Source organism: Schistocerca nitens, chromosome 5, assembly GCF_023898315.1.
Source record: "Schistocerca nitens isolate TAMUIC-IGC-003100 chromosome 5, iqSchNite1.1, whole genome shotgun sequence".
NCBI lineage: Eukaryota > Metazoa > Arthropoda > Insecta > Orthoptera > Acrididae > Schistocerca > Schistocerca nitens.
This window is the reverse complement of record NC_064618.1, coordinates 835813637-835835582: the sequence shown is the minus strand read 5'-3', so window position 1 is coordinate 835835582 and position 21946 is coordinate 835813637. Positions and strand designations below refer to the sequence as shown.

At 42.4% G+C, this 21946-nt stretch overlaps 1 protein-coding gene across 2 annotated transcripts in view; it reads right to left on the bottom strand.

Annotated features, from left to right (window-relative positions):
• The window catches only part of LOC126259403 (alpha-tocopherol transfer protein-like), a 154163-nt gene that overhangs the window by 102255 nt on the left and 29962 nt on the right, over nt 1-21946 (bottom strand). The window contains exon 2 of one of the 2 annotated variants that reach the window (XM_049956175.1): nt 7144-7305. The exons of the other annotated variant lie outside the window; for it this stretch is intronic. Coding sequence (XP_049812132.1) covers nt 7144-7291 — 148 coding nt within the window. The 5' untranslated portion in view covers nt 7292-7305. The remainder of the gene's footprint in view (nt 1-7143; nt 7306-21946) is intronic. 2 annotated transcript variants of the gene reach the window in all.

Genomic DNA, 21946 nt, shown 5'->3' with positions numbered 1-21946 from the left:
GTTGAATACACAATTCAGTTCGTCTAATCATGTTTCCAAACACAAGCTGTAACATTTCTTCTGTAACAGAAGCAGGGAAAGTAGATAGTACAGTTTTCATTTCATCGATGGATTTTGGACGGTTTTTATAGACGGTTGCTGTCGCTGCACCCCAGAAGAAAAAGTCAGGTGGTGTTAGGTCAGGTGATCGTGGAGGCCAAAGTCGCTGTGAAATTATGCGATCACCAAAAACATCAGCAAGCAGTGACACAGAAACGCTAGCTGTATGCGCGGTTGCACCATCTTGTTGAAAATAACCGTTCAGTATTTCACTTAACACAAGTTCTCCTATGAAAGGGTACAGAGTATCACTGCAGTATCGTGGTGCGTTTATTGTTTCGTTGAAAAATCCCGGCCAGGCGAACAATCATACTGCACGCGCGGCTAACAATCATACGGCACTGCGGAGAGACTCTTTTTGAACATCCCATACTATGACAAAGATTCAATACAGACGTTGCCCCAACATCCCTGTGTCGCAGATGACCTGACGTATTGATTTAGGTCTGTGCACCCTCTTCGATTTATTACTATTTTCTGCAGACATGGGAACAGACCTTAATAGTCCAGTATGAGGCTTAAATTTGTTTCCATTGTCGTGGAATATACATCCAAATGTGTCCCTAGCAGCGCCGTTGGATCAGTACAATCTACCTTCACTGTTGTTCAACCGCTTATTGAAATACACTCCTGGAAATTGAAATAAGAACACCGTGAATTCATTGTCCCAGGAAGGGGAAACTTTATTGACACATTCCTGGGGTCAGATACATCACATGATCACACTGACAGAACCACAGGCACATAGACACAGGCAACAGAGCATGCACAATGTCGGCACTAGTACAGTGTATATCCACCTTTCGCAGCAATGCAGGCTGCTATTCTCCCATGGAGACGATCGTAGAGATGCTGGATGTAGTCCTGTGGAACGGCTTGCCATGCCATTTCCACCTGGCGCCTCAGTTGGACCAGCGTTCGTGCTGGACGTGCAGACCGCGTGAGACGACACTTCATCCAGTCCCAAACATGCTCAATGGGGGACAGATCCGGAGATCTTGCTGGCCAGGGTAGTTGACTTACACCTTCTAGAGCACGTTGGGTGGCACGGGATACATGCGGACGTGCATTGTCCTGTTGGAACAGCAAGTTCCCTTGCCGGTCTAGGAATGGTAGAACGATGGGTACGATGACGGTTTGGATGTACCGTGCACTATTCAGTGTCCCCTCGACGATCACCAGTGGTGTACGGCCAGTGTAGGAGATCGCTCCCCACACCATGATGCCGGGTGTTGGCCCTGTGTGCCTCGGTCGTATGCAGTCCTGATTGTGGCGCTCACCTGCACGGCGCCAAACACGCATACGACCATCATTGGCACCAAGGCAGAAGCGACTCTCATCGCTGAAGACGACACGTCTCCATTCGTCCCTCCATTCACGCCTGTCGCGACACCACTGGAGGTGGGCTGCACGATGTTGGGGCGTGAGCGGAAGACGGCCTAACGGTGTGCGGGACCGTAGCCCAGCTTCATGGAGACGGTTGCGAATGGTCCTCGCCGATACCCCAGGAGCAACAGTGTCCCTAATTTGCTGGGAAGTGGCGGTGCGGTCCCCTACGGCACTGCGTAGGATCCTACGGTCTTGGCGTGATCCGTGCGTCGCTGCGGTCCGGTCCCAGGTCGACGGGCACGTGCACCTTCCACCGACCACTGGCGACAACATCGATGTACTGTGGAGACCTCACGCCCCACGTGTTGAGCAATTCGGCGGTACGTCCACCCGGCCTCCCGCATGCCCACTATACGCCCTCGCTCAAAGTCCGTCAACTGCACATACGGTTCACGTCCACGCTGTCGCGGCATGCTACCAGTGTTAAAGACTGCGATGGAGCTCCGTATGCCACGGCAAACTGGCTGACACTGACGGCGGCGGTGCACAAATGCTGCGCAGCTAGCGCCATTCGACGGCCAACACCGCGGTTTCTGGTGTGTCCGCTGTGCCGTGCGTGTGATCATTGCTTGTACAGCCCTCTCGCAGTGTCCGGAGCAAGTATGGTGGGTCTGACACACCGGTGTCAATGTGTTCTTTTTTCCATTTCCAGGAGTTATGGGGGATATCTCGGAACCATTTGAAATCCAAACTGGAGTGCGACAGGGTGACGGACTTTCACCATTACTCTTTAATATCATTCTTGAAAAAATTATCAGGACATGGGAAAAAGAAGTCAAAGGAATCCAAATTGGCATTAGAAAAGATAATAGATTCAATGTGAAGTGTTTAGCTTTTGCAGATGACCTTGCAATCCTCACAAATAATAGAAAAGAAGCTACTAACGCCATAGAGAAATTAACGAAATTGCACAAAGAACCGGCCTGCAAATCTCATATGAGAAAACCCAGTACATAGAAAGAGTGCCACAAGACAAATTGCCTATTGTGACAACCCATGGGAAAATTGTACAAGTACCACATTTTAAGTACCTGGGAGAAATCATCCAGCCATCAGGGATCAACCTAAAGGCCAATGAGGAAAGAATAAAAAAACTACAGAAAGCATATAAACTCACGTGGAACTATTATAACAAAAAGTCCATATCCATTAACGCAAAATTGAGGCACTACAACACCGTCGTACTTCCGGAGGCACTGTATGCATCTGAAACAACACAAATAGGTGGGCAAACTAAAATCAAAGAAATAGAGAAACAAGAAAGGAAAATTCTCAGGAAAATTTTTGGCCCGATACAAGAGCAAGGAATCTGGAAGAAGAGACCAACATCAGAATTATATAAATACACAGACAAGATTACAGATACAATAAGGAAAAGAAGAATGCAGTTCTACGGACATATCCACAGGATGAATGAAAACAGAATTTCAAAGCGAATTCTTAAAGTCATCAACTCAGGCAGGGGAAAAACAAAATGGATAAAAGAAGTTGAAGAGGACCTCAGACAAGCACACATAACAGTAAATTATGCAGAAAATAGAACTGAATTCAGGAACATCATCAAAAAACATAAATTTGACACCACAACACAGAAGAGAACAGGATGCAAATGGACAGCGGAGCGAAAGAAACAACACAGTGAACACATGAAGAAAATTTGGGCTCAGAAAAAACATAAACAATCATCATAAAGGAATTCAAGTTCAAACGCTCTCTTAAATGGGAATAATCGAAAATAATAATAATAATAATAATAATGACTATGTATATGAAAGTAAACATATTTTTCTTTTATGAATGTCAGTCCTATTGCTAGTTGGGAATTTTCTCGTTATATTCTTGCAGCTTGTGAGTTATTCTCATCAAGCAGAGACATAAGACGATAGAATGGGGTGAAAGAGATATAGAAGAGGTAGACAGGTTAGAGGAAGAGAAATAGAATGGTAAAATTCGAAGCTATGATGGAGAGGAGAAAGAAAGAGATGAGAGGGGCCCAACAATGGTGGCTATACCGTCCCTAATATGTAAGTCTTGAGTTCACTCTTGAATGTTGAGTGGTTCCGGATAAGACGCAGATCACAGGGGAGCGCGTTCCATAGTCGTATGGCTGAGATGGAGAATGACATGGAGAAAGATTTTGTGTTATGTAAAGGTACAGCCAAGATGCTAGACGTATCCGATCTGGTATTGCGGTTGTGGAATGATGATAGGTGTTTAATGTGAGAAGATAAGTATTGGGGGCACCAGTGGCTAAGAAATCGATGAAGTAAGCACATCGTGTGGAGATCGCGTGCCTTATGTGGGCGTATCCAACCTAGCTGGGAGTATGAAGGACTGATATGATCATACAACCGTATATTGCATACGTATCTAACGCAGGCGTTCATCACTAGCTCGAGGCGTCTCGAATTTTCACTATTTGTGCCGTGTTGAACTACATCACAGTAGTAAAGATTAGGCAAGACTAGTGTTTGGACTAATTTTTGTTTAACATGGGTTGGAAATATTTTTCTAAATTTCTGAATTGCATGTAGGGAGGAGAGCGATTTCCGGCAAGCTGTAACTGTTTGTTCTTCCCAGTTTAGGTGTTCATCCAAGATTATTCCAAGGTCTTTTACTGTTTTTTGGTATGGTAGTTGGGTACCATTGAGGTGTATTTGAGGGACTGTTTCGTGAAAGTACCGACTGATTAACTTTGGATGAGATATAAGTATGACCTGGGATTTCTTGGGGTTTAGTTTCAGACCTAGGTTCTGTGCCCATCGAGAAACAGAGCAAAGATCTGCGTTCATACTCGCTACTGCGTCAGCAATGTTCTTGGGGCTTGCACTTATGTACAGTTGGATGTCGTCGGCATATAGATGGTAGTTGCAGGAGTGAATCACTGAAGAAATATCATTAATGTACAGTGAGAAGAGTAATGGACCAAGGACGGAGCCTTGGGGAACTCCAGAGCGCACGTTTTTCCATGATGACTTTTCCGACCCACAAATGACTTGTTGACTTCTGTTTTTGAGGTAGCTGTCGAACCAGTGTATTGCGCTGTTTGAGAAATTCAGCTGCTTCATTTTAATTAGTAATATATCAAAGTCAACTGTATCAAAAGCCTTGCTAAAGTCAAGCAGTGTTAGGATTGTAGCTTCACGTCTGTCCATAGCATGTTTAATGTCATCAGTTACTTTGATTAATGCAGTTGCTGTACTATGGTGCTTTCGAAAGCCTGACTGATATTTGTCATGGATGTTATGAGTTTTGAGGTAATCCGTCAGCTGTTCATGGACGATGTATTCTAGGGCTTTAGATATTGCAGGTAGTATGCTGATCGGCCTGTAGTCACCTGGCGACTTAGGGTTGTCAGTCTTGGGTATAGGTTGAATTAAACTTTGCTTCCACTCAGTAGGATATGTACTACTGACAAGAGACAGGTTGAAGATGTCTGTGATTATTGGAGTAATAGTGTCTACGACGTTCTTGATCATGCCAATGCTCACTCCATCATTTCCTACTGCCTCGGAAGAGATTCTCGTAATTGCCTTGTGTACTGTGCCGGTAGTGACATGTTTTAGGAAAAACTTGTCTCTCGAGAGATTGATATCTTGGGGCTGATAATTTGTCGCTGCGTGGCAGTTTACAGCTGTTGAGAAGAAATCGTTTAATTCTTCTGCAGACGCTTGATAAACAGCGTCAGATCTTCGCTTCCCTATACCGAAACTGCGCAGCTTTTTCCACAGTGCAGCAGGTTTTGATATGCCGCATACGACAGAGCGGGCATGTCTGATTTTGGCATTCCTCACGCTCTGCTTGGTTCTATTTCGGAGTTTCCTATAAGCTTCGTACGCCTCAGTTTTAAACGTTTCTAGAATACTTTACGCAAAAAAGTTTGTTCTCGTATGTGGATTTTCCGTGTAACGGTATTGTCATTTAAATAAAACGTCATTTGTCTGTCATTTCAGTGCCTTTTCTTAGCAAATATTATACGAGGTTTGGAACTTTAATAGTGGAAACTATTTATTTACAGCTCGTACAAAATAGATACGTGTATCAATGTTTTACTGACCTCCAAAGTAGTCACCAGCATTATATATAACCCGCTGCTAGCGATGAGGAAGTCGTAGGATACTCTTAGCAGTGCCAGTTGTGTTGACCGAGTGGCGCAGTCTACTGCCCGACGAATTTGTAGCAGTTCTGAAGCGAATGCCGTGAAGCGTTTCATTCAGTTTAGAAATCGAGCTGAACTTACGAGGGCTTAAGTCAGGGGAGTGCAGTAGGTGATATAGCACTTAGCAGCCTCATCAGTCAAACAAATCAGTAACAGCTCGCACTTTACGTGCTTGAGCATTGTCCTGCAAAATAAGGGTCAGGTCCTGCAGAAAGTGTCATCACTTCTGTCTCTATGCTGGTCGTAGGTAGGGTTCCAAAAACGAACAATACAGGGGCAGAAGTGATGACACTTTCTGCTGGGCCTGACCATCAATTTGCAGGAAAATGCTCAAGCACGTACAAAAAAATGGTTCAAATGGCTCTGAGCACTATGGGACTTAACATCTGTGGTCATCAGTCCCCTAGAACTTAGAACTACTTAAACCTAACTAACCTAAGGACATCACACACACCCATGCCCGAGGCAGGATTCGAACCTGCGACCGTAGCAGTCGCGCGGTTCCGGACTGCGCGCCTAGAACCGCTAGACCACCGCGGCCGGCTAAGCACGTACAGTGCAAGCTGTAACTGGTTTGACTGATGGGGCTGCTAAGTGCTATACCACCTACTTCACTCCCCTGACTTAAGCCCTCGTAAGTTCAACTCGATTTCTAAACTGAAGGATACACTTCACGGCATTCGCTTCAGAACTGCTACAAATTCGTCAGGCAATAGAACGCGCCGCTCGAACTGTCAACACAACTGGCACTGCTAAGAGTATCCTACGACTTCCACATCGCTAGAAGCGGGTTATACACAATGCTGGTGACTACTTTGGAGGTCAGTAAAACTTTGAAACACGTATCTATTTTGTACGAGCTGTAAATAAATGGTTGCCACTATTAAAGTTCCTATCTTCGTATGAAGTTCATGAGTTTGCTCTACAAACAAAATCTCTTCACCATTAAGGGTAGAAAAATCTTGAATTTCTACGTTGGGTGCTGAACGTGGGAGAAATTACACTGTAAGCACAGAATTTAAAAAATTTAGACATCACGAGTGCTGTGAAGATGGAGGAGGAATGAGAAAGCCATAATGCAGTCGCAAAACGAAACGTTGCTACAAAAGAAGAGCGAAGAACACACACACACACACACACACACACACACTCTGCACGAACACAATGCACGAACAGGGCAGTTGTCAACTGTGGGGGATAGAAAGGAAATGGGACGGAGGAACTGTACGAACACCTATGGATCTAGACTCTTAGATTAGGATGGTACGTTTGTTGTATACAGTCCGATACTAACGTGGAAGCGAAGAGACAGAAATGGGAAGAGAACTGAGCTGGTGTGTACACAGAGCAACAACTCATAAACATTAGAGCTCTCACAACATACAGTTAATTACTAACCTGAAACCACATACGAGGATGCGCAGTTGTTTTGGAAGTGATTTAAGTAATTGATGAAAACAGTTTTGTAACACTGATCTGCTTCTGGTCCGAGTTACCTATGGTGTCGGGTAGGTGCGGCTGGGCCTGCAACCAGTCCCTCAGCGTGGCCAGCGACTGCTGGATCTCGTCCTCACTGGTGCCCAGCTGTTTCCTGATGGCCGCCCGTTGCTCTGACGTGGCAAACTCGAACTTCATGGCTGTCATTTTCAAACAGTTTCCTGTAAAAGAGCAGAAAAGTCCGGTGTCGGCAGAGACCATTGACTCAGGTTTGATCAACAGTCCATGCAGAGCTTTCTGTGGTTTCAGTTTACCACGAAAGGAATGGGCATCTTTAAATTAGAACAAATCATATAAGATGCAAATTATGGCTTCAAAAGTGGAGAAAAACTGAAAAACCCTTCTACGATTGCGACAGTGTGTTACAGACGAAACAGCACAACAGCACTTGACGATGGAGTGTCCAAGAAGGAGATGTGTGAACACAATGCGAGACATACATAGTGGCACCAATGATGTCAATAACTGGCTGAAAACACTAGACATTAGTTTTTAACTTCCTAAAAGTTCGCACACACATATACTGAAGCGCCAAAGAAACTTGTATAGGCATGCGTATTCAAATACAGAGATTTGTAAACAGGCAGAATATGGGTCTGCGGCCGGCAACGCCTAAAAAATGGCTCTGAGCACTATGGGACTTAACTGCTGAGGTCATCAGTCCCCTAAAACTTAGAACTACTTAAACCTAACTAACCTAAGGACATCACACACATCCATGCCCGAGGCAGGATTCGAACCTGCGACCGTAGCGGTGGCGCAGATCCAGACTGAAGCGCCTAGAACCGCTCGGGCACATCGGCCGGCGGCAACTCCTATGTAAGACAGTAAGTGTCTGGTGCAGTTGTTACATCGGTTACTGCTGCTACAATGGCAGGATATCAAGATTTAAGTGATTTTGAACGGGGTGTCAAAATCGGCGCACGAGCGATGGGACACAGCATCTCCGAGGTAGCCATGAAGTGGAGATTTTCCCGTACGACCATTTCAAGAGTGTACCATGAATATCAAGTAAAAGATCTTGCAAGAACGGGACAAACGACGATTGAAGTGTATCGTTAAACCTGACAGAAGTGCAACCCTTCGGCAGATTGCTGCTGATTTCAATGCTGGGACATCAACAAGTGTCAGCGTGCGAACCATTCAATGAAACATCATCGATATGGGCTTTCGGAACAGAAGGCCCATTCGTGTGCCCTTGATGACTATGACACAAAGCTCTACGCCTCACCTGGCCCCGTCAACATCATCATTGGACTGTTGTCTGGAAACATGTTTCCTGGTCGGACGAGTCTCGTTTCAAATTGCATCGTGCGAATGTACGAGTATGGAGACAAACTCATGAATCCATGGAACCTCCATCTAATCAGGGGATTGTTTAGGCTGGTGGAGGCTCTGAAATGGTGTGGGACGTGTGCAGTTGGAATGATATGGGACCCCCAATACGTCTAGTTACGACTCTGACAGGTGACACGTACGTAAGCAAACTGTCTGATCACCTGCAGCCATTCATGTCCATTGTGCATTACGACGGACTTGGGCAACTCTAGCAGGACAATGCGACACCCCACACCAATGAATGCTAGGAAACAGGGAGGACCCATACGTGTAGACATGTGCAAAGCACAGAACACGTGAAACATTCAGGCTAAATCCATTTGGATCGAGACTATTTTCTTCACTTGTTCAAATTGTTTTATCAGGTAGCCGCTACTGCCCACAACAACGACCTCATCATTTACAAATTAAATATAGTAGGTGCTCAAAATGACTGCCTCCAGCGTCACATAAAATGTTATTTTATGGGACTAACAGATTAGAAAGGAAACAAAAAGAAAAATCTTCAAGCCAATTATCAGAAGCATTATGACATATGGATCAGAAGTATGGACACACTAGAATCGCAAACAGTAAAAAGGTTGACGGTAACGGAGATGGACATTTGAGGCGGTCCACTAGCCGAGAAAGAATCACAAACGAAGTCATCAAGAAGAAAATGGACGTTACAAATTCAATTGCAGATTTTAGATAAGAAAAACAATAGTTATGGCATGGACATAGAAAAAGGGTGTGAAAGGAGAGATTACCACAGAGAATTGTGGAATGATAGCTAACAGGAAGAAAGAAAAGAGGGAGACCGCCGATCACATGGATTCAAGTAATTCAGACATCTATCAGAACCAAAAATACTAAAGAAAATTCATGGACAGGTAGACAAAAGTGGAAGACGAAAATCAAATTGGATGCGTAATCTTGGAGTACCAGAAAATGTAAAGTGTTACATTCTGAAACCGTATAATATTAACAATCTGTATCTGTGCCTAGTAAATTAATAAAAGTGAATTAGAGTGAAGAAAAGGGTAACTGATAAATCTCGAAAAACTGGAAATGATAACCAAAAGTGATACAGAAACGATTGAGGTGTCAGAATAAAAAGCTTGGCGAGCAGCATGAGCTCATGTACAGTATTTACTTTTGGGAGAAATTTCACATTTCACATTTCATGGATTAAATACTTTATGTAAAAAGTTGATGAAAAGCCTTTTTAATTAATCAAACGACACAGTTACACATAACAGCAATGTGATAGTGCAAGGGTAGTGTCATACAAACCACATACTGTTTTTATGACATGTGGTTCATATGACTTATTAGATTATTTTGTACTTAATTTTTATAATTAAAATCACTCATAATTTAAATTCTTTTTAAGTTATGAGGAAACTTATTGAAACAACAGAAAGGTAAGGGGATTAATTTTTCACTAGAATGATGTACGCTTTGTTTGTTACCAACAAATTCTGGGCACTCTTTATCATTTTGCAAAATTGTGCAATCTTGCTTTTTATATTTTCATTAATTGTGGACGAATTATCCATTGTACAAGTTACTTCAACATCTTTAACAGGACAAAACGCCAGTATCCTGCATATTAATGATAAAGAAACTAACATTTTGTACATTGGTAACTTGTGAGCCTAACGGCAGGTCGTTGCAGGAAATCCAGTCCGAGGGTATGTAAGGACAGACCAGAGATGGGAGCGTGGTACTCAGTTGCAGACCTGGACAGACGACGGACCAGTGTTAGGCAGTATCGGTCACCTATTTCAGATAGAACTATTCACGTGTGGGCCCTCATTGCTTAAAAAAATTTCGGCGTCTTGGTTAGAACTATGACTTATTTTCGCGATTTGTCGAACTTTGCCGATTTTTCAAGCTCGGTTCCAAGAATTTGTTACATTTGCAGTCACGAATACTGGTCAATTGTTTGAATTATTAGAGATTCAGACACAGTTGTAAGTTGTATTTCTTTGTACCTTGATGAACAGTCTGGTCTTGTATTTATTTCCATCTGGTGGATCAGTCACGACTTTATTAATTTTTTTCTTTCTAATGTTTTCATTTTTAATTTATAACCCGGCCACGATGATACTCTAGAAAGCTGCTTTAGTGCTTCCCTTTCTCTGATAATAATTATTTTACATGTAAATAAAAATATATGGAATATATTCCTAGTGATCATACAAAACTTTGTAATTTTTATAATGATCTGTGCCTATGAATATAGACCGCCTTCAGTTATCACACAGTAATACATCTCTTATTTTATAAAATCAAAATAATGTAATATGTATATAAGCTCTTAACAAACGTTTGTGTCATTTGATGGTTTGATAAGATGGTACGTTCATTCTCCTGGACACTTTCTTTTAGATAATCTTGTAATATGGATACAAGCTGAATGCAAATTTTGTTTCGTTTGACAAAATTATATGTTCAGTCTTCCTTTTGATATTAATGTCTTTATTTTTTCGTTTACTCCTGTTAATTTTGTGATTGAGTCAATGAAAGGAACGTTATGACATGACGAGTGATAACCCGAGAAGAATTCATCCTGAGATATAATTTCTAGAATATGCATTTGTCATTCGTAGTATCTTTGGTTGCAGTTCTACGATCTCTGCCGATCTTTCTATGACTGAACATCACATGCCACTTCAGTTTTGCTATGTGCTTCAGCACGATAGCTACTGTCTGCTGTATGCACTCCAATACTGTATGTGGATTTAACATGTTCGTTTATGGCATGATGCTTGTTAATATTAACGATCTGTTGTACAAAAGACCATCACACAGGAATTCAGAACTGCATCAGGATCCTCTGCAAGTGGAAGGTGAGAAAACTTTGATTTCATGGTCGAGCTGGTGCTCATAAGCCACGCATCACGCCGATAAATACCAAACGACGCCTAGCTTGGTGTAAGGAGCGTAAACATTGGACGATTGAACAGTGGAAAAACGTCGTGTGGAGTGACGAATCACGGTACACAATGTGGCGATCCGATGGCAGAGTGTGGGTATGGCGAATGAACGGTGAACGCCATCAGCCAGCGTTTTTAGTACCAACAGTAAAATTCGGAAGCGGTGGTGTTATGGTGTAGTCGTGTTTTTCGTGGAGTGGGATTGTACCCCTTGTTTTGCCTGGCACTACCACTGCACAGGCCTACATTGATGTTTTAAGCACCTTCTTGCTTCCCACTGTTGAAGAGCAATTCGGAGATGGCGACTGCACCTTTCAACACGATCGAGCACCTGCTGATAACGCACAGCCTGTGGCGGAGTGGCCACACGACAATAACGTCCCTGTAATGGACTGTCTTGCACAGAGTCCTGACCTGAATCCTATATTGAATTCCAGCATTACCGATGGAGGGCGCCACGAAGTTAGTCATTTTCAGCCAGGTGTCCGGATACTTTTGATCACATGGTGTCATTTCAGAGATATTTTCATGAACTCGTGGAAATGAGAGTTTTTTCGATATTGCACTACGACCACAGTTCATTTTTTCTTTTCGTGTTTAATACAAAACTGGCAAAACGAATACCCGGGCATTTCCGGGTTTCTCAGCTAGTAAATTTTATTCCTTAAATGTGTACACAATTGTGAAGTGTTAACTGTGCAATGGCTGATTGATAAATATCTTCGCTTTTCAATGAGCTGCAGTACTATGATACGGGGATTTCGATGCGTAACAGGAATACAAAAAGGTACCCGTAAACACATGAATAGTGAATTACACAACTTTATTTCTTCGAGGTGGTAGTTAAAAGTTTGCCACTATTCGTCGTATTCACAGAACGACTCAGAAGTACATGAAAGTATGGTGAGAGAACTATTACTGAACTTGAGTGTGACTTTATGCAAAGAACGGCCGCGTAACATTACTTAACACAATTCAGCGGCTTTTCATATCTGCGGTCGCCGTATGCGTGATGGTAATTTGTTTTGTACTTCTGTTTCAAGGCAAACATGTTTCTACATCTGTTGTTGTTGTTGTGGTCTTAAGTCCTGAGACTGGTTTGATGCAGCTCTCCATGCTACTCTATCCTGTGCAAGCTTCTTCATCTCCCAGTACCTACTGCAACCTACATCCTTCTGAATCTGCTTAGTGTATTGATCTCTTGGTCTCCCTCTACGATTTTTACCCTCCACGCTGCCCTCCAATGCTAAATTTGTGATCCCTTGATGCCTCAAAACATGTCCTACCAACCGATCCCTTCTTCTAGTCAAGTTGAGCCACAAACTTCTCTTCTTCCCAATCCTATTCAATACCTCCTCATTAGTTACGTGATCTACCCACCTTATCTTCAGCATTCTTCTGTAGCACCACATTTCGAAAGCTTCCATTCTCTTCTTGTCCAAACTGTTTATCGTCCATGTTTCACTTCCATACATGGCTACACTCCATACAAATACTTTCAGAAACGACTTCCTGACACTTACATCTACATCTACATATATACTCCGCAAGCCACCCAACGGTGTATGGCGGAGGGCACTTTACGTACCACTGTCATTACCTCCCTTTCCTGTTCCAGTCGCGTATGGTTTGCGGGAAGAACGACTGTCTGAAAGCCTCCGTGCGCGCTCGAATCTCTCTAATTTTACATTCGTGATCTCCTCGGGAGGTATAAGTAGGGGGAAGCAATATATTCGATACCTCATCCAGAAACGCACCCTCTCGAAACCTGGCGAGCAAGCTACACCGCGATGCAGAGCGCCTCTCTTGCAGAGCCTGCCACTTGAGTTCGTTAAACATCTCCGTAACGCTATCATGGTTACCAAATATCCCTGTGACGAAACGCGCCGCTCTTCTTTGGATCTTCTCTATCTCCTCCGTCAACCCGACCTGGTACGGATCTCACACTGATGAGCAATACTCAAGTATAGGTCGAACGAGTGTTTTGTAAGCCACCTCCTTTGTTGATGGACTACGTTTTCTAAGGACTCTCCCAATGAATCTCAACCTGGTACCCGCCTTACCAACAATTAATTTTATATGAACATTCCACTTCAAATCGTTCCGCACGCATACTCCCAGATATTTTACAGAAGTAACTGCTACCAGTGTTTGTTCCGCTATCATATAATCATACAATAAAGGATCCTTCTTTCTATGTATTCGCAATACATTACATTTGTCTATGTTAAGGGACAGTTGCCACTCCCTGCACCAAGTGCCTATCCGCTGCAGATCTTCCTGCATTTCGCTACAATTTTCTAATGCTGCAACTTCTCTGCATACTACAGCATCATCCGCGAAAAGCCGCATGGGACTTCCGACACTATCTACTAGGTCATTTATATATACTGTGAAAAGCAATGGTCCCATAACACTCCCCTGTGGCACGCTAGAGGTTACTTTAACGTCTGTAGACGTCTCTCCATTGATAACAACATGCTGTGTTCTGTTTGCTAAAAACTCTTCAATCCAGCCACACAGCTGGTCTGATATTCCGTAGGCTCTTACTTTGTTTATCAGGCGACAGTGCGGAACTGTATCGAACGCCTTCCGGAAGTCAAGAAAAATAGGATCTACCTGGGAAGCTGTATCTAATATTTTCTGGGTCTCATGAACAAATAAAGAGAGTTGGGTCTCACAGGATCGCTGTTTCCGGAATCCATGGTGATTCCTACATAGTAGATTCTGCGTTTCCAAAAACGACATGATACTTGAACAAAAAACATGTTCTAAAATTCTACAACAGATCGACGTCAGAGATATAGGTCTATAGTTTTGCGCATCTGCTCGACGACCCTTCTTGAAGACTGGGACTACCTGTGCTAATTTCCAATCAGTTGGAACCTTCCGTTCCTCTAGAGACTTGCGGTACACGGCTGTTAGAAGGGGGGCAAGTTCTTTCGCGTACTCTGTGTAGAATCGAATTGGTATCCCGTCAGGTCCAGTGGACTTTCAGTCACCTTTTTGCTAAGCGCCTCGTGTACTTCATTTCCGGAAGAAGATTTTTAAAATTTATGCATCCCTCGACCTGTGTCCATATCATTGCGATTTTCTAGTTCAGTGAACACCTAGTTTAGCCACCGTACTTCAGTGCACTAAGGGCGAAATCTAACGACCCAAAAGGAGGGAGAGGTAGCAGTAGATCTATCGGGACACCTGGCACGAACAATAATTGAAGACTCTAAATGGAAAAAGGTTCCGAGTTCCAAATCTGACATTTGGCAGAAGAAAGGAAAAAGAATGTACCTCTATATATACGTAACTGATTCTTATCCAAAAAATTGAGAAGGCATTCGGATACCATAGAATTATGCTGCTCATCGCATCATCACAAAAAATAGTGGGACAAATCAGAAAATAAACATTCTAAGTAAACAGACTGGTTATAGTTGCCATTAAGAAAGCTTTCAGTCTGGTTCAGAGGTAAACACAATAACCAGCCACTTTTCATAATGCTGTTTATTTATACAAATAGCACCTTTACCGGTTTCGAACCGACAGGTTTATCTTCAGAGGGTTGTTCACGTTCGTATAATATTTGTTGTTGTTTACATTACTTGTTGGCTGTTTTTGTAATAATGTAAACGACAACAAATTTACTACAGGAGTGGAACAGCCGCCAGAAGATGAACCTGTCGGTTCGAAACTGGTATCGGAATTGTTTTTGTAAACCAATAGCGTTTTTAACAGTGTCTGGTTGCTGTTCTCCGCTTTAGAAGAGTCAACTTGTATTCTCTTTACAGCCACGGTCTCAAAAATGTCAGTATTCGACAAAATAGCATCAATAAAGTTTTTGTTCCAAGTGCCATTTATACTGCGGCTCTATTTTTTATTTGTGATGATGTTAGTACTGAAACACACTATTAAGTTTTTAGCTAGTAGAACTGTAGCCAACAAAAACCACTAATCGATATTTTAAACTTTGGAACTCCAGAGGAAAGCTCAGTTTGGCTCAAAGACCATGAGCCTTCTACTAACGCACGTTAGAAAGACTTTCTGCATGGTTTGTCACGTGGAGAAAGTCTAGAAATATTCAACAGAGTACCGAGAACACAACAGTACTGTAAACGTATTTTGTAAAAAAAAGGAAAGGAAAAGTGTTGGCAGGTGCGAATAAGACGAGCACTCTGAGGGTTCCATACAAAATTAATTACGTGTATAGACAGTTCATCCATTCCGGGAATCGAAAATCTCAGTGGTTTTTGCATGTTATTGTCGTTGATACAGACAACATGTCGGTCCCAGGGATTTCAAGATTTTCGAGAATGTTTTAATTTCAAGTTTGAAGTAAGATATCAAGCGACACAAGAAATATTTTTCTTTTCGTGCGATATAATAACAAATTAACAATTTTCTTAGTTTTTTTCCTTCACTTGTGCTGCGAAACCTTACTTCTTACCAAATTTTCAATACCAAAGAGAGCAAGTGTTGACAACAGTGAAAATTATCGACGGAGTCCTTTCCGCCTGCCAGAAAGATTATGGCCAGTGTTTTCTCCAATTCTGAAGGAGCGCTCCCTATTGAGTACTTCGCATTGGGTTCGACAGTAAAAGATACAATAAAATCTTACGAGCTAAACAGATAAAAAATTAGGCGAGTAATGATATGGATTAAAATGTATTGTTTTTCAAGACAGCATACCTGCCCACAAAGGAGCTTTCACGCTGGAAAACATATTATACATCTACATATACAGGTATACTGTGCAAATCACATTTAAATGCCTAGCAGAGGGATCATTGAACCAGCTTCACAATTCTCTATCATTCCAATCTCGTTTAGCCCTCGGAAAAAGCAAATACCTATAACTTTACGTGCGAGCTCTGATTTCCCTTATTTTATTATGGTGATCGTTTCTCCCTTTGTAGGTCGGCGTCAACAAAATATTTTCGGGTTCAGAGGAGAAAGCTGGGGATTTAAATTTCCCGAGAAGGTACCTCCGCAACGAAAAACGACTTTGTTTTAATGATGTCCACTCCAAATCCTGTATCATTTTAGTGACCTCTTTCGCTATAATAAAAAACGTGCTGCCCTGCTCTGAACTTTTTCGATGTACTCCGTCAGTGATATCCGTTAAGGATCCCACATCGCGCAGCAGTACTCTAAAAGAGGATGGACAAGCGTAGTGTAAGGGGTCTCTCCTGCCAATAAAATGCAGTCTTTGGTTAGGCTTCCCCACAACATCATCTGTGTGTCCTTTCCAATTTAAGTTATTCGTAATTGTAATTCCTAGGTATTTGGTTGAATTTACGGCCATTAGATTTGACTGATTTATCGTGTAACCGAGGTTTAACGGATTCCTTTTAGCACTCATGCGGATGACCTCACTCTTTTCGTAATTTAGGGTCAACCGCCAATTTCCGCACCATACAGACATCTTTACTAAATGGAGTTGCAATTTGCTTTCAACATCTGATGACTTTACAAGTTGATAAAGGACAGCGTCAATTGCAAACAACCTAAGACGCCTGCTCAGATTGTCTCCCAAATCGTTCATATAGATAAGGAATGCCAAAGGGCCTATAAAACTATCTTGGGGAACGCGAGATCTTTGTGACGATATCTCTTTCTAGGCTATTAAAGTATCCCATGAAGTACTGCCGTTATGTCACTGTCTAAACTAAAATGAAGCCACACTAACTGTTTATTACTTTTCATTTTCCGTAAATGAAACAACAGCACAGAATTCCTGAAATTATTCGATAAATACGTGTTACTTTAGTGATAAAGCAAACTGCTGCAAACCAGTTTTATCGAGGAGCGCTGTCTGTAATAAAAGCATTTAATATTTAACTGAACAAAGCTACAAAATCACTTTTCACTGATGCATACTCTCGGACTGAACAGTATACTAACTGTGTACTATAAGCAAAATCCTGTATCTAATGTACCAGCAAAAGTTTTGAAGTCTGTAGATTGAGTCATGAGTGCCCTTAGAGCGGAGACAACATTGTAAAATTTTTTAGTCCTGAGAACTAGTGTACGAAGTAAATTAGTATTCGGCAGTCGTAGAATAAATGCAGGGTATTCGGAAATTCTCTTTACAGACTTCTACGACTTGCAGAGGGGAGTGAGCAGCTAATATTTTGACTAGGAACCCATCTCTGGAAACGTAGCGTTTCTGTGCTACAACCAATTGAAAACGTGATGGTAACGTGACCACTTTTACAAGTAATTGATTAGACGTGACCCAGTACATTACTTGTTTTACCACTCATTAATAGTCAAAGAAATTGTCCGTGTACTCGTTCACGAGTTCTCTTCAACGTGATGCAGTACGTCCTCTTCCAATTCCGCTCTGTGACGTCTCCTTGGATCACCACAGTCACGACTGATGGGCGATGAAGATACCCTTTCTCGAAGCCTTTGCGTAATTATGGGGAAAAGGGTACGCGATGGAGTCGGGTGCTGTGTAAAAAGATATTGATAAAGGTGACTAGCAGCTGTTGTATTACTTCGCCATTCATAAGAATCACATTGTTGTAATGTGCAAAGCTGATTCCAGTCATCTTGCTCCAACACTCACAGACACGTGAATGACGCTCGAACGAGATCAGAGAGGTAGGATCGACATCGAATGACATCAGCCGATCCGACGTAACCATCCCCCACCATACCCACCCTGTTGCTTACCTGTCTAGCAAACATGCTTTCAACTGGCTGTAGCACGGAAAAGGCACGTATTCAGAATATTATGTACTCACTTCCCTCTTCGGCTTACAGAAGTTTGCAACAGGAGTTTCCGAACACCATGTATATGTTGTACAACAAAATATATTTAAGTCACAACTCTGGCTAGCACAAATACTTAAACTTATTTTGAGTAGGCAGTGACTTAGAGCTTCTATTTTTTTTATGGGCCACAGTTAGTAATTACTAAACCAATCATGATATACTAATCGCCTTTCTTGACGTATTGTATACATGCAAGTTTTCTCACCTTCCACTTGCAGAGGATCCTGATGCAGTTTTGAATTCTTGTGTGATGGTCTGGATAGATGTCTGCCTACTACACGTTACCACCCTTTTCAACTGTCGGCGGTCTCAGACAGTCAACAGATGAGGTCGGCCTGTACGCTTTTGTGCGGTACGTGTCCCTTCACGTTTACACTTGACTATCACATCCGAAACAGTGGACCTAGGGATGTTTAGGAGTGTGGAAATCTCACGTACACACGTATGACACAAGAGACACTCAATCACCTGAGCGCGTTCGAAGTCCGTGAGTTCCGCGGAGCGCACCGTTCTGCTCTCTCTCGATCTCTAATGACTACTGAGGTCCCAGATATGAAGTACCTGACAGTAGGTGGCAGCACAATGCATCTAGTGTGAAAAACGTACATTTTTGTGAGTGTCCGGATACTTTTGATCCCATAGTGTATGCAGTAGATTCGGTGTGAGATGATGCCGGACAGTTTCTGTACACTGGGCGCAACTGCTTCGCGTGTCTTCATCGCGATTTTGTAAACGTCTCTATGACAACACCTCTTCATAGCTTTATAGACGCCTATTGTTTCGCCCTTCCCCCATGAACCATGGACCTTGCCGTTGGTGGGGAGGCTTGCGTGCCTCAGCGATACAGATGGCCGTACCGTAGGTGCAACCACAACGGAGGGGTATCTGTTGAGGGGCCAGACAAACATGTGGTTCCTGAAGAGGGACAGCAGCCTTTTCAGTAGCTGCAGGGGCAAAAGTCTGGATGATTGACTGATCTGGCCTTGTAACATTAACCAAAACGGCCTTGCTGTGCTGGTACTGCGAACGGCTGAAAGCAAGGGGAAACTACAGCCGTAATTTTTCCCGAGGGCATGCAGCTTTACTGTATGATTAAATGATGATGGCGTCCTCTTGGGTAAAACATTCCGGAGGTAAAATAGTCCCCCATTCGGATCTCCGGGCGGGGACTACTCAAGAGGACGTCGTTATCAGGAGAAAGAAAACTGGCATTCTACGGATCGGAGCGTGGAATGTCAGATCCCTTAATCGGGCAGGTAGGTTAGAAAATTTAAAAAGGGAAATGGATAGGTTAAAGTTAGATATAGTGGGAATTAGTGAAGTTCGGTGGCAGGAGGAACAAGACTTTTGGTCAGGTGATTACAGGGTTATAAATACAAAATCAAATAGGGGTAATGCAGGAGTAGGTTTAATAATGAATAAAAAAATAGGAGTGCGGGTTAGCTACTACAAACAGCATAGTGAACGCATTATTGTGGCCAAGATAGACACAAAGCCCATGCCTACTACAGTAGTACAAGTTTATATGCCAACTAGCTCTGCAGATGATGAAGAAATTGATGAAATGTATGACGAGATAAAAGAAATTATTCAGGTAGTGAAGGGAGACGAAAATTTAATAGTCATGGGTCACTGGAGTTCGTCAGTAGGAAAAGGGAGAGAAGGAAACATAGTAGGTGAATATGGATTGGGGGGAAGAAATGAAAGAGGAAGCCGCCTTGTAGAATTCTGCACAGAGCATAACTTAATCATAGCTAACACTTGGTTCAAGAATCATAAAAGAAGGCTGTATACCTGGAAGAATCCTAGAGATACTAAAAGGTATCAGATAGATTATATAATGGTAAGGCAGAGATTTAGGAACCAGCTTTTAAATTGTAAGACATTTCCAGGTTCAGATGTGGATTCTGACCACAATCTATTGGTTATGAACTGCAGATTGAAACTGAAGAAACTGCAAAAAGGTGGGAATTTAAGGAGATGGGACCTGTATAAACTGAAAGAACCAGAGGTTGTAGAGAGTTTCAGGGAGAGCATAAGGGAACAATTGACAGGAATGGGGGGAAGAAATACAGTAGAAGAAGAACAGGTAGTTCTGAGGGATGAAGTAGTGGAGGCAGCAGAGGATCAAGTAGGTAAAAAGACGAGGGCTAATACAAATCCTTGGGTAACAGAAGAAATATTGAATTTAATTGATGAAATGAGAAAATATAAAAATGCAGTAAATGAAGCAGGCAAAAAGGAATACAAACGTCTCAAAAATGATATCGACAGGAAGTGCAAAATGGATAAGCAGGGATGGCTAGAGGACAAATGTAAGGATGTAGAGGCTTGTCTCACTAGGGGTAAGATAGATACTGCCTACAGGAAAATTAAAGAGACCTTTGGAGAGAAGAGAACCACTTGTATGAATATCAAGAGCTGAGATGGCAACCCAGTTCTAAGCAAAGAAGGGAAGGCAGAAAGGTGGAAGGAGTATATAGAGGGTTTCTACAAGGGCGATGTACTTGAGGACAATATTATGGAAATGGAAGAGGATGTAGATGAAGATGAAATGGGAGATAAGATACTGCGTGAAGAGTTTGACAGAGCACTGAAAGACCTGTGTCGAAACAAGGCCCCGGGAGTAGACAACATTCCATTATAACTACTGATGGCCTTGGGAGAGCCAGTCACGACAAAACTCTACCATCTGGTGAGCAAGATGTATGAGACAGGCGAAATACCCACAGACTTCAAGAAGAATATAATAATTCCAATCCCAAAGAAAGCAGGTGTTGACAGATGTGAAAATTACCGAACTATCAGTTTAATAATTCACAGCTGCAAAATACTAACGCGAATTCTTTACAGACGAATGGAAAAACTGGTAGAAGCGGACCTCTGGGAAGATCAGTTTGGATTCCGTAGAAATGTTGGAACACGTGAGGCTATACTAACCTTACGACTTATCTTAGAAGAAAGATTAAGAAAAGGCAAACCTACGTTTCTAGCACATGTAGACTTAGAGAAAGCTTCTGACAACGTTAACTGGAATACTCTGTTTCAAATTCTGAAGGTGGCAGGGGTAAAATACAGGGAGCGAAAGGCTATTTACAATTTGTACAGAAACCAGATGGCAGTTATAAGAGTCGAGGGGCATGAAAGGGAAGCAGTGGTTGGGAAAGGAGTGAGACAGGTTTGTAGCCTCTCCCTGATGTTATTCAATCTGTATATTGAGCAAGCAGTAAAGGAAACAAAAGAAAAATTCGGAGTAGGTATTAAAATTCATGGAGAAGAAGTAAAAACTTTGAGGTTCGCCGATGACATTGTAATTCTGTCAGAGACAGCAAAGGACTTGGAAGAGCAGTTGAACGGAATGGACAGTGTCTTGAAAGGAGGATATAAAATGAACATCAACAAAAGCAAAACGACGATAATGGAATGTAGTCAAATTAAATCGGGTGATGCTGAGGGAATTAGATTAGGAAATGAGACACTTAAAGTAGTAAAGGAGTTTTGCTATTTAGGGAGTAAAATAACTGATGATGGTCGAAGTAGAGAGGCTATAAAATGTAGACTGGCAATGGCAAGGAAATCGTTTCTGAAGAAGAGAAATTTGTTAACATCGAGTATAGATTTAAGTGACAGGAAGTCGTTTCTGAAAGTATTTGTATGGAGTGTAGCCATGTATGGAAGTGAAACATGGACGATAACTAGTTTGGACAAGAAGAGAATAGAAGCTTTCGAAATGTGGTGCTACAGAAGAATGCTGAAGATAAGG